At 39.6% G+C, this 13833-nt stretch overlaps 1 protein-coding gene across 10 annotated transcripts in view; it reads right to left on the bottom strand.

Annotated features, from left to right (window-relative positions):
• The window catches only part of DENND4A (DENN domain containing 4A), a 143865-nt gene that overhangs the window by 35161 nt on the left and 94871 nt on the right, over positions 1-13833 (bottom strand). For 8 of the 10 annotated variants that reach the window (XM_042988598.1, XM_042988597.1, XM_042988599.1 and 5 more), the window contains 4 exons: positions 12894-13010; positions 11919-12053; positions 6674-7773; positions 1958-2147 (listed from right to left, as the gene is read on the bottom strand). In XM_042988598.1, the coding sequence (XP_042844532.1) occupies positions 1958-2147; positions 6674-7773; positions 11919-12053; positions 12894-13010 (1542 nt within the window). The remainder of the gene's footprint in view (positions 1-1957; positions 2148-6673; positions 7774-11918; positions 12054-12893; positions 13011-13833) is intronic. The other 2 variants (XM_042988602.1, XM_042988606.1) reach the window with 1 other exon arrangement.

Raw genomic sequence — 13833 nt, 5'->3', positions numbered from 1 at the left:
AGAGACAGAGTGCAAGCGAGAGAGGGACAGAGAGAGAGAGGGAGACACAGAATCTGAAACAGGCTCCAGGCTCTGAACTGTCAGCACAGAACCCAATGTGGGGCTTGAACCCATGAACCATGAGATCGTGACCTGAATCAAAGTCGGACACTCCACCGACTGAGCCAAGCAGGCGCCCCTGGGATTTATTTTAAGATAATCCAGTGGGGAAGGAAAAAATGTTGGGACTATAGGAGGGGGAAAGATAAAACAAGACTGGTCATTTGTTGACAATTGTTGCAACTGGGTGAAGGGTAATGCGGATTCATTGTGCTATTCTTTCTACTCCTGTGTACATTTGAAAATCCCCACAACAAAAACTTTTTAAAATAGCAAAGGTGCAAATGAAAAAAATACTATAACGCGTCCATTCCTCACATCATACATTAGGACAAATTTCAAATGTATTAAATATCTAAATCAGGTGTCAAATCTACTTGTGTATGGCCAAGGGCTAAGAATGGTTTTCAGACTGTTGTTATAAAAAGAAAACGATGGGGGCACCTGGGTGGCTCAGCTGGTTAAGTGTGTGACTTTGGCTCAGCTCATGATCTCACAGTTTGTGGGTTCGGGCTCTGTGTCGGGCTCTGTGCTGACAGTTCAGAGACAGGAGCCTGCTTCAGATTCTGTGTCTCCCTGTCTCTCTGCCTCCCCTCCCACCCACCCCCCCCCCCCCCCACGCTCATGCTCTGTCTGTCTCTCTCTCAAAAATAAACATTAAAAAAAAATTTTTTTTTAAAGAAAATGAGAAAAAAGAATATGTGACAGATGTATGTGGCCCACAAAACCTAAACTATTTAAAGCAGGCCCTTTACAGAGAAAGTCTGCCGAACTCAGAAAATGTTAGAAAGAAAACTAAACAAATGTCAGAAGAAAACACTGGCGAACTCTGGAAGGGGAAATCTTTCCTAATACCTCAAAATCCAGAAGTAGTCAGGGAAATGCTGAGAAATTTGATGACATAACATTAAAAACTTCTGTGTGGCAAAAATACCCACAGAAATTTAACACACTTGGAAGGAAATATCTGACAATTATATGACACAAAGGATTCCCTAATATAAAAAAAGAACTATCAAAACTTAAAAAAAAAAAGGGCCAACAAGTGAAACGCAGGCAAAAGATAGTCCATAGAAAAAGAAATACAAATAGTCCTTGAACACATAAAAAGTTACTCAACTTACAAGAGTAATATAAATGAAACCAAACTGGAATACAGTCCTCACCTATCAGATGGCAAAAAATCCAAAAGTGTGCTAACATATTTTGTTGACAAGGCTGTGGGGAAATAGGTATTCTTACATACTGCCAGTGGGAGTGCAAAACAGCATACCCCCGAGGAAGGCAACTTGGCAATACCACTTCAAGGGAGAATTTTTGAGTATCTTCCAAAGATACCCTGTCAAAAATATAATATGACATACATGCGTCATAGCATCACTGATACTAGTCAAAGGCTGGACACCTAATGTTCGTCAACAGGGAAGTGATTAAAATGAACTATGACATATCCACAGATGATTGACCATGCAACTGTAAAAATGAACAGGGGACAATGCTATGTGATGATATGGAATGATCTTTAAGATACATTGTTAAGTGAAAAAAACAAGGAGTGGGAAAGTAGGTTACTTTTGAGTAAGAAGCCAAGGAGGCAGTAAGAACACACACATCCCTATATTTTTATAGCAGCAGCAATAAAGGATAAACCAAAATGAATAAAAATGGTTACTTCTAGGCACAGGGAGAAAACCAGATGAAGGGGTGGGGCTGGAAGGCACACCTCTCTAAAAGTGCCTGGGTTTCTTATTGTTTTGGAGATCTGGAGCTACGCAAATCTTTTACAAAATTAAAACAAAGGAAAACAAGTAAAGGCACCACATATAAAATGCAGTATGACCAAGCTGTGTGGACACACCTTCTAAGGAGGCAGAACTTTCCAGGCTTGTTCTGCTGAAATCAATTCCCTTAGTCCCTGAAGTGGCACTGCTCTCTTGGGAGGAAGTGGCTCCTTCCAACTCCTGGCAAACATCTTCATCTGTTAAAGAGGTAGATTCAGAATCCTGGGCTCCCACTGAAGAAAGACTGGTACGATCAGAACTTTGATCCTGAGGACATAATTATAAGCTTAATTTCCTTCATATTTAAAGTTAATTATTTAAAATGTCACTCCTAAGGCAGAGGAAATGCCTAATTACTCAGATGATCGATTAATCAACATTACAATGTCTACAGAAAGAAAACAACCGATTTCACAAGGGCTACTAATTTGGACAAACAGCGGGCTGGAAATCATTTAGATAACATTTGGAGTTAGATCAAAGCAGATACCTGCTAGTAAGATACCCTTGGCTGACTTTGAATCTCTTCATTTATTGTTCCTTTCCCTCCCTGCAAATCCCAGCCCAGGATGATACCATTAGAATTGCATTCTATTAAAATTTATGTTTACATTTTATTGTTTTCCATAATAACCTAGGTTTCAAAGACATGTATTTCCAGTTTTCATTTTTGAGAACACCAAAATGTTAAGTTAAATATTTTGCTGGTTACATCAACAATACATATGAACATCTGATAGGCATGAATTTTTGTATAAAGAAAAATATTGGAGGGGGGGGTGCCTGGGTGGCTCGGTCAGTTAGCGTCTGACTCTTGATATCAGCTCTGGTCATGATCTTGAGGTTCACAGAATCAAGCCTCACTTTGGGCTGGGCTCTGCACTGGCAGCACAGAGCTTGCTTGGGAATCTCTCTCTTCCTTTCTCTCTCTGCCCTTCCAAAGCTTGCTCTTGCTCTCAAAATAAGTAAATAAACTTAAAAGAAATTTAAATATCTATAATTCTACTGCCCAGATAATACAATTTACATTTTTTTAGTCATGGTGTGTGTGTGTGTGTGTGTGTGTGTGTGTGTGTGTTGAGTTGTTCTTTTTTAGGATTATTTGAACATTTTTATTGGCTTTTTTTGGCTACATCGCATTGTGTTTTTAAAGTGGGTGCTCTAGGAATTAGAATATACACACCTAATCATTTACAGCCTACTTCAGGTTCTTATCATACCACTTCATATATAATAACTAATGAATGTCAGCAGAGTGAATCCCTTCACCACTGTAAAACATGTACCTATGTTGCATATTCCGTAACATGTCATAAGTTTTAGGTTGGAGAATTATAAGCATTTTAAGGAATTTAAGAGATAAAAAAGTATATTTTTTTATATTATACAACTATTTACCATGTATTTTGTTCTTCCTTCATTCCTGCAGATACAGTTTTGCTTGTGGTATCATTTTCTTCAGCCCGAAGAACTTCCTTTAGCATATTTTATACAGCAGGACTGCTGGCCATGAATTCTTTTCCTTTATCTGAAAATGTGTTTATTTCGCCTTTACCCCTGAAGAGTATTTTCACTGGATAAAGAATTCTGGTTGACAGGTCTTTTGGCACATTCGTGGTGTGGTTCCAGTGTGTTCTTTCCTCCACGGATTGTGATAAAAAATATATGGTCATTCAAATCCTCATTCCTCTGTAGGTAATGTGTCATTTGTCTTTAACAGTTTTCAGGATATTTTCTATTAATTCCCCCCACCCCCAGCAGTCATTTTATTAGTAGATGGATATCTTTGCTTTTTAGCAGTTTTGCTTATGTGTGTATAGATGTGGTTTCGAGTTTATCCTAATAGTTTACTGAGCCTCTTACACCTGTAAATCTAAATCTTTTACCAAGTTTGGGAAGTTTGAGCCATTATTTATTTCTTCAGATATCTTTTCTACCACAATCCTTTTCTCTAATATTTCTGGAACTCCAATTATATGTTATATCTTTTGATATTGTCCCACAAGTCTCTGAGGCTCTTTCCTCTACCCTCTCCATTCTGCTGAGCCCATCCAATGAGTTTATTTCAGACTTTTTTTTTTTAGTTATACATTGTGTTTTTCAAAAATAGTTTCTATTTCTTGCTGAGAATTCCTTTTCATTTATCCAAATGTGTTTTTCTTTAACCTCAGGAAACCTCGTTATAATACCTACTTTAGAGTTTCAGTTGGATAATTTCAACATCTGGGTCATCTCAGGGTTGTCTTTCCCTTGAGAATTGGGTCACATTTTCCTGGTTCTTTACCTATCAAGCAATTCTGGATTTTATTTTGGACACCATGAACGTTATGTTTTGGAGTCTGGGTACTGTTATAATCTCTTGGAGAACACATGCTTTTGCTACAGCAGGCTGGCAATAAGGTTATGTTCTGATTATAATTTGTGTTTCAATTTTTATAGGCAGTGACAATTCTTAGTTTAGTCCTCTAAGCTTCGTCTCTGCTGGTTTGCATTTATCCTGTGCACGTGTCGCTCAAGGGACTCTTGTTTGGGGCATTCACAGAATCTGGGAATCCCCTTCTCTCAGATTCCCCTCAAACTCTCCAGCTCACAGCTGCCCCCCTTCTCTGGTTCCTCTGCCCAGGAACTGTGGGGTTTCTCTTGAAGTCTCAGCTGCCAGGGCTGTCATGCCACACAGTGACTGGACCTGCTCTTGGGGTGAAGATGCAGGAGAAAAGAAAATGGGGAATTCACCTCTGTCTGGGTCCCTCCCCACAACCTGCCTGCTTTTTCAGAATTCTTAGTTGTTTTTTGTGTTTTGTCTGGAGATTTTGGTTACATTCAGGGGGAGGGATGGGCTTTGGTGGCCTTAAATTACCACAGTGGAACTGGGACTCTCACCCTAATTTTTAGAGATGATATTTGCTGGGTGTAGGAAAACAGGGTGACAGTTTTCTCTCAGCGCTCTAAAAGGGTCTTTCCAGGATCTCCGGACATCAAAGTTTCTGTTCAGAAGACAAGTGTCGGTTTCTTACTGTTGTTCCATTTGAAGGTAAGACAGCTCTTGTCCCTGGCTCCTTCTATGATTTCCTCTTTGTATTCCATTTCCATCTATTTTAACAGGAGATGCCTAAGTATGGTTTTCTTTGCATTTATTCTGCTTGACATTTGTAGATCTTCTAAATATGTGAGTTGCCATCTTTAGTCACTTCGGGAAAATCTTTGGCAATTCGCTTTTTAAATGTTCCTTCTATCTCATTCTTTCTTCTTTTGGAACTCAGTTACATCAGTGTTAGGCATTGTCACTAAATCCCACCTCTGTTTTTGTATTTTCCATTTGTTTTCCCGTCTGTGCTTCAGAGTGGATATTTTTTACTGAGTTTCCATCTAGTTTACTACTTTCTTTTTCTGTGCTTTGTCTGCTGTTAAATCCAACTACTGAACTACTGCAATCTTAATTTCAAATCTTTTTCAGTTCTAGAATTTATACTTGATTCTTTTTAATGGATAATTATCCAGTGAAACTTTCTACCTTTGCAGCTGTTTTTCACTTTTTCCTCAATTTTCTTGAACATACTAAAAGTATTTCAAAAGTCTCCTGCTAAGTTAACTATTTGGACCACCTGAAGGTCTCTTCCCACTCCCTGTTTTTCTTTTGTTTTTTAGTTACGGTCCCATCTCTTGGTATAGCGATTTTTCATTAAATGATAGAATATAAAAAATTATATGTAAAAAATCACGAGGACTCTAACGATATTCTTTTCCTCTAGAAAGGGCACACTCTTTCATGTGTTAGATAAGGCTGATTATCTTCATCTAATCACAGGCTGAGCTGAGACAAGCCCGGGGTGCCATTCTGGTCAGGTGTAGTCCACCTCTGGTTTGCCAACAGCATGGCTCTGTAGGACTTCTGACTAAGGGCTCCGTGTGCTTATCGAAGCTCCCTGCCTCCACTCCCGCCCCCTAAGAACTTAGGAACTCTTTGCAACTGTATTCCCGACACCGTGAAACTGCTGAAAACTCTTTTTCGTCAGAGACTTTCGGCTTACCTTTTTAGCCTCTTGTCTCATGCACTATCAGTATTTGGAACATATCTTGAAGGAAAAAAATTGGTGCTATTTGAGGACCCTCAAGCCTCTAATTTTGTCTTCCCAGTTTTACGAGATCCCCAAAGCTCTGTGGCCCCTCACCTCTCCTCAGTCCTCTGATAAGGGATTTGCAACTCCCAGTTCTGAGCTCAGATTCAACAAATGCCCTCAGGGGAAACGTAGCTGTAGCGTGTCCGGCTCCTCTCTGCTATTCTCTTCTTGCTACGATCTTGCCCCAGTACTTTCTAGTTGCTTTAGCAAATGTCTGATGACTTTAAACAGATACTTTATATTTCCTTTAGCTTTTTGCTCTCGAGAGATATGTAGTGGGTCCATCACAAGCTACTGCATCTTAACTAGGAGGAAAAATCCTATGTCGGCTGATAATTTTGAAGGCATGCTAGACAGTACCTGAAAAAAAAAATCCCCATTTTGAAGGAAATAATGAAGTTCAGTAGGCATTTTCATATAACACTCATTTTTACTCCAGCTACAATCATTTTCGTTCGAAAGTGAACTAAAAACATAACCTTGGTTAGTGAATTTTCTTTCGAAGTTATTATTCAAGTTCAGGTTCTGATATTTACAAACCTTACACATCCCAAGATTCCTTTTTGGTCAAGTTGTGTTTAAGGAGAATGGTGAAAACGGACATCTTTGCAAGGAAGGGGCTTTTGGTGGTGGAGGAGGGTAAAAGGGAAAGTAGAAAACACAAACAGAACTTACCTTAGATGAGGTGGTATACATGGTGAATCTTGAATACCATTTGCTGGCTTTCTCTGCAACTCCTTTCCCAGCAGTAAACATACTGTTCCTCAGGACGTCTAGTTTAGGTACTAGCAGTGTATCTAAATTAAATGAAGGTGACGAATGGGTTAATGCATCTTGAGAGTCTTCCCTAAATGGGCAAGTAGGTGAGAAGGCCGGAGAAGACCAGAGTCTGTCCCTTGGTCTCTCCTCCGTTTTCGTGTAACTTTTAGATTTGGTAAGTCTCATCGGCCTAGGAGAATGAGGAGGCAAGCTGGATCTTCTGCACGCCTTGACCAGTGTTGGACTTTTCTTACCAGTTGATTTATCGTCACATGCCCGTTGTAAATCAATGCTTGGCGTGCGGCTCGTCAACGGACTGCTCATGTTATTCATATACATCACAATTTCTTCAGCCAAATCACGCCTAGCGGATGGTGTTGAAACGCTTTTGCTGTCATCGTCATCCTCCTCCTCCTCCCCTTTTTGCTGCTGTTCAGTCTCAGCCACCAAAAGGGAGAGGGGATCAAATCCCGTGGCGACATCCGTTTTCTCAGAGGGTTTTACTGAAAAGCTGCTGCTGAGACGCTGAGTCCTCTTGGGGTTTTGTGAAGCAACATATCCCACTTTTGACCCATCTGTTTCGCCGTCTAAGTCCTCCAAATCAAAAATAACGGGAGAATCCACTTTATCTGCCAAACAATCGGAACCATCGAAAGGTGTATCGTCATCACTAGATTCCTTTTCTAGACTGTCTCTTTTTGATCTCAAAGGTGGCTTTCCAATATCAAGACTAGTTGGTCTTGTGCTTTTTGAGATCACATTTGAAAGTATTTTTGCGTCAGCTCCTAGTTTTTCGGCCATGTCTCCAGGATTTGCTTCCTGGTTGACTCTACTGAGCACAAGTCCCACCAGTACTCCTCCGCTAAGACTGCGCTCTCTGCTTCCCCAGGAGAGTCGCTGCTGCAAATCAGCTTCGTTGTCACTTTTATGTCTTTTCCTGAAGCATCTGCTTGGACTCTTTCCTGTTTCATTTGGACCCTCAAAGGGTGACATTAAGAGCAGCTCAGATGTGCTTTCTGAAAAACAAGTCAAGTGTTTTTAGCCACGAAAAATGTCATGTGCAAATGTAAGGTGTCTTACATTTTGAAAATACTAAGTAATGAAAGTGATAATAGCAAGTACTCACTGAATTATTTCCTCTGAGTACCGTCTTAGTTGACAGACACCATAACTAGGCACTTCCCTCGCATTACTTACTACAATCATTCCAACATCCTTACGGGTTGAGAAGAAACTGACACTCAGAGAGATTAATTATCTAGCCCAAAGTTACCCAGCCCTTAAGTGAAAGAAGTGGGATTCAAGTCCAGACATGACTGACTATGAAAGGTATGCTCTGAGACATTAACATGTACTGCTTTTTAAAATTATTTTTATTTAAATAAAAAAAAATCTTTTTTAACATTTATATTTGAGAGAAAGAGACAGAGCATGAGCAGGAGAGGGGCAGAGAGAGGGGGAGACACAGAATCCGAAGCAGGCTCCAGGCTCTGAGCTGTCAGCACAGAGCCCGATGTGGGGCTCAAATTCACAAGTGGTGAGATCATGAACTGAGCCGAAGTTGGATGTCCAATCGACTGAGCCACCCAGGCACCCCTAAATTTTTTTTAACATTTATTCATATTTGAGAGACAGAGATAGATTGTGAGTGAGGGAGGAGCAGAGAGAGAGGGAGACAAAGAATCTGAAGCAGGCACCAGGCTCTGAGCTGTCAGCACAAAGCCTGACGTGGGGCCTGAACTCACAAACTATGAGATCATGACCTGAGCCCAAGGCCGATGCTCAACTGATGGAGCCACCCAGGCCCCCAGCGTGTACTGCTTTTTAAAACTGATAAATTAAGATTAATATTTACCTTTCTTGGAGTGGGAGATACAGGCTTTCAACCATGGAAGAAAGAAATCATGGGAATAAAAGGCACAGCACAGGGCATACGTCCAGTGATAGTGTAATCGTGTCGTATGGTGATACGTGGTAGCTCCACTGTGGGGAGCACACCATACGTCTAGAGATGCTAAATCGCTCTGTTGTACACCTGAAACTACTGTAACATTGTGCGCACTCAAAAAAAATTGTAAATGTACCTTTCTTATATTTAATAATAAATTTATATTAATTCTACTAAGTTGATTAAGCAACAGTTACGCAATCGTGGTTGTACTAGATGACCTTGAGATTCTAAGACTTCTGCCTGTAAAAATGAAAAACAAAACAAAAAATGCTAAACCAAACCAAATAAAAGGCAGCTACGTTAGTTTTACCCCATATAGAAAAATTATTTTAAAAAAAGCTCTAAATCCTAGGACTATAGATATGGCTAAATAATTTTACCTTTGTTTTACATATGGTTTGCAAGTTTATAACAGTCAAATGTGAATGGCTACTTTCTACTCAGAAACACTTTTCACTGCTTTTTGCCAAATTACTTAGATACCAAGGCTGAAAGCAGACATTTAGATTTCTGATCACCTTAATTGTTCTAATTACGTGGGAGTCTTCTCTAAAGTGGTAGCCTAGGTATGGTATTGTTAACTATTCTTTTTATATGTTTATCCAACAGAATTAGTGTGCTATCACCAGGCAATTATTAAAAATGTGCCTTTTTCTTGCCATGTGATGCATTCATTTAACAGGATAGGAGATAAAAGTAATAATATAACAAGTAATAATATAATAAGCATATATCATTAACAGGGAAAACAGCATAACAGAAAGGTAAAATTTATTCTTTGCTTCTATATCACCTTATGATTAAGGACATAAAAAATAAAAAATATGCTTTCTTTTAATATTCTGAGAAATCTCCTGCTTGACAGATTATATATTATCAAAGACCTGGAGGAATTTTTTTTTAACGTTTATTTATTATTGAGAGACAGAGAGAGACAGAGCACGAGCAGGAGAGGGGCAGAGAGAGAGGGAGATACAGAATGTGAACCAGGCTCCAGGCTCTGAGCTGTCAGCACAGAGCCTGACGCGGGGCTCAAACTCACAAACCGCAAGACTGTGACCTTAGTTGAAGGCCTAACCGACTGAGCCACCCAGGCACCTGGACCTGAAGGAATTTTACAACCCAAAGACAGTACTCTGGGATTGCATTTAAATAGCTGTGTAAGGGTTCCCTTGCAAAGTCAAAACCATGCTACAGCCTGAAGGCAAATAAAGCTGGTTATCAAATTATACCAGGGGAGGGCAAACTATGCTTCTGACCCAAATCTGGTCTGTTGACTGTTTTTGTACAGGCACCCCTGGTTTTTTCATTTTTCTTAAGTTTATTTATTTTTAAGAGAGAAAGAGAGAGCGAGAGCGCGTGTGCGCGCGCGAGAGAGAGAGAGAGAGAGAGAGAAAGAACACATGAGGGAAGGGCAGAGAGAGAGGGAAAGAGGTAATCCCAAGCAGGATCCAAGCTCAGCGTAGAGTCTGGCGGGGAACTCAATCCCATCTCTATGAGATCATGACCTGAGTTGATATCAAGAGTAGAATGCTTAACAAACTCAGTCACGCAGGCACCCCTGGTTTTTAGATTTTTAAAAGGTTGTAAAAATCACACACCCACAAAGAAGATTAGGTGACAGAACTGTGTGTGACCTGCAAGGCCTAAAATACTATCTGGCTACTTACAGTTAAATCAGTCCAATCCTTGGTTCATATAAATGCTAAGGTCCACCAGACTACGCTGGATGCTTCATGCCTCTGACACAGAGCCACAAACTACGTAACTTCCTTGGACCAGGCAGTTCTGTGACATAATTCTGGCCAGTAATGTTAAAGCAGTAGTTTTTGAGGGTTTCTGGAAAAGTTTTTGCTTTCCCGATAAAAGGAGATAGATGTGGCTGGTGGTCCTATCATAGGCTTTTAAAACCTGACTTGTTCAGCAAAGACAAAAGTCAGACAATGAGTCAGCTGCTGATTACTTTGACAAAATGTCAGGATCAAAGGATGGTTTATAATCATATTAAAACAGCAAGGTCATAAAAGCAGATCTTAGGAAAAAGGCAAGCATGAATAGATAGTAATGGAAGAACTACAGAGCAAAGACTACCAAAGGCAAGGTATTAAGAGTTATAATTAGACAATGACTAGGAGGGACTAAATGGTGGTGAGGCAATTCCACAACGCCAATGAAACAAATGTTAACATTTTAGTTTTAACAATTATCTAATAAAGAAATGCAAAGTAAGATGGCTATAGATCATTTAACTTTTTTTTTTGATAGCTAGAGCAGGGGGCGCTGCAAACTTTTTCTGTTGAGAGACAGTACATGTTTTGTTTTTTTAAAAAAATTTTTAACAACTATTTATGATTGAGAGACAGAGAGAGACAGAGCACAAGCAGGGGAGGGGCAGACAGGGGCAGGGAGACACAGAATCTGAAGTAGGCTCCAGGCTCTGAGCTGTCAGCACTGAGCCCAATGCAGGGCTCGAACTCACGGACTGTGAGATCATGACCTGAGCTGAAGTGGGACGCTTAACCGACTGAGCCACCCAGGCGTCCCTCCCCCAAAAATGATTTGATGAAAATTTGTGAGACCAAATATTATCCCAAATCCTAAACACTCTTTTCCATTAATTAGGTGATAACTTATATGACCTGTCAACTGTCAGAATATGCCTTAGTCTTCTCATCTATAAAAGAGCGCTTATATCCTCTCTCCTTAATCTAAGCATTGTTCTATTAACAAATACAAAATAATATGCAAAAAGCACTCTGAAAAGAAAAAAAATATTAGGTATTATTATCTAAACTATCTGGAAGACTATCCTCTTGCTTCTGAGAAAACAGGGACAATAATGACGATTAAAGAACTATAGGCTTCAGGGGCTCCTGGATGGCTCAATTAAGTGTCCGACTCCCAATTTCGGTTCAGGTCATGATCTCATGGTTTGTGGGATCAAGCCTCATGTCAGGCTCTGCACTGACAGCTCGGAGCCTGCTTTGGATCCTCTCTCTCCCTTTCTGCCCCTTTCCCGCTCGTGCTCACTCTCTCACTCTCAAAATAAATAAATAAACTTAAAACAACAACAACAAAAAGAACTATATGCTTCATTTAAAAACTGGTAAGTGTAAGGTACCCTCAGATGGATCATCTCACTTGCTCCCACTTCCCCCTTCCAGAAAGTCCATCATTCCAAACTCAAAAGATGTGTACTGTTCAACTTACCAGCAGCGCCTTCTTCTGATATTTTATCAGCACCATTGTTACCGGTGCCACTGGGGCGAACTATACTGGAAGAACTTTGATAATTAAGCTCAGGAAGACAATCAGCACTTCCTTTTGCACTCTCGCTCTCTGATACTGTAAAGATTAAAATGAATCATTAAGATAAAAGCTATGTACTTCATAGAAGGTATAAAGAGAAGAAGCTTTCAGTTCTAAATATTTCTATCTTAAAAAAAATTTTTTTTAAAATATTTATTTATTTTTGAGAGAGACAGAGACAGAGCACGAGTGGGGAAGGAGCAGAGAGAGGGAGACACAGAATCTGAAACAGGTTGCAAGCTCTGAGCTGTCAGCACAGAGCCCGACGCGGGGCTCGAACTCACGAACTGTGAGATCATGACATGAGCCAAAGTCAGACGCCCGACCGACTAAGCCACCCAGGCACCCCCTAAATATTTCTATCTTAAAATAGGTGATTAGAAAATACCAAACACCTCTACATCTATTTGTCAATCACAAGTAGATGATTGCAGTTATTTGAGACCTCAAGACATGTATCAAATTACTAAGTACTGGTCATGTGTGAGGTCCACATATTTTGTATTTCTTTTTGGTTGTGAAACACTGCTTTTGATGGAGGTGGCCAAAGGGGAAAAATAGAAGTCACAGACCATTAACAAAGCATTACATAAAAATATTGTTAAACCTTAGAAAAGAGCCACTGTTTGTAGTATATTTGTACTACGAGAAGAGAATTTGATTGGAGAGTGTTGTGCCACTGAGACGAGACACTTTACACATAAAGTATTTGTGTGTTGGAACATTAGGTGGTGAAGAGAGCCTGTAATGTGAGGAAAGAGGAGTCATAATGGGAACTTGGAAAATAAAATCAGTACTGTTATACTTGAAGCCACTTGTGTTTTCCGTTAATAGACGTACACAAATTTATACAATATCAACTTAAATAATACCTACGGGAACTAGAATCACTCCCTTTCTTATCTTTTTCTTCTTGAATTTCTTCAGTAGATATATCCCCTCTTCTAACTTCATCCTTAGATAATGAATTATACCCAAGATCAGACTGGCCACCTAGGAAAAAGAGAAAAAAAAAAAAAAAAAGAAACAAAAACCCTCTGCTGTTCATCATAAGCTTCTTTAGTGAGAACAACTGGATTTAGGAGCAACACACTAGTGTTTAGACTTCCTGATGAGAAATTTTCTGGATAACTTACAATTGAAAGCATTATTTTGTCAGCCCCCCTCCTCCATCTCTACTAATGCAAGAGAGGGATGATCGCAAAGTAACATTTCTGGCTCCACACCGCAGTCAAAAGAGACTATGTACATTCACACTACTGTCTGGGATCCTAAAGGTACAGACTAACCAGATGTTCTTTAAGCCCATGACCTTTCCAGGTTAAAGTCTAAGTTCCAGCTAAGCAATGGAGAAGAAAAATCTGCAGGGAATTCCTGACAGAACATTCACACGCAGATCACTGAACCCAAATGTATAAATGATTCTACCCAAAAATCATTTAGGTTTGGGTTTATTTAAATTTATTGATAGGTAATTATTTTTCTGCAAGTTCAACAGAATGATTACTGAATTGCACTTGAGTACAGATACATGGGAATGAGAAAAAAATGTGTCACTGTTAAGCAAACCCTGCACTGATAGAAGGGTATAGAAGAACTTCTAATACATTGCTGTTCAAGAAGTCCTCTGTAATTTTCAGCAAATTGTTTTCACTAGAATAGCATCAAAATACAAGGTTTTAAATCCTATTTCTCCATCTTAGGAGACACGATTTTAAGCAAACCACTCAACCTTTTGGTTTGGATTTCAAGTCTCCAGATTTATAACACACAAAGCAGTTATGACTATATGAGAGAGGCTATATATTGAACGGTT

This window comes from Panthera tigris, chromosome B3, assembly GCF_018350195.1.
Source record: "Panthera tigris isolate Pti1 chromosome B3, P.tigris_Pti1_mat1.1, whole genome shotgun sequence".
Taxonomy (NCBI): domain Eukaryota; kingdom Metazoa; phylum Chordata; class Mammalia; order Carnivora; family Felidae; genus Panthera; species Panthera tigris.
This window is presented reverse-complemented; position numbering and strand designations above follow the sequence as displayed.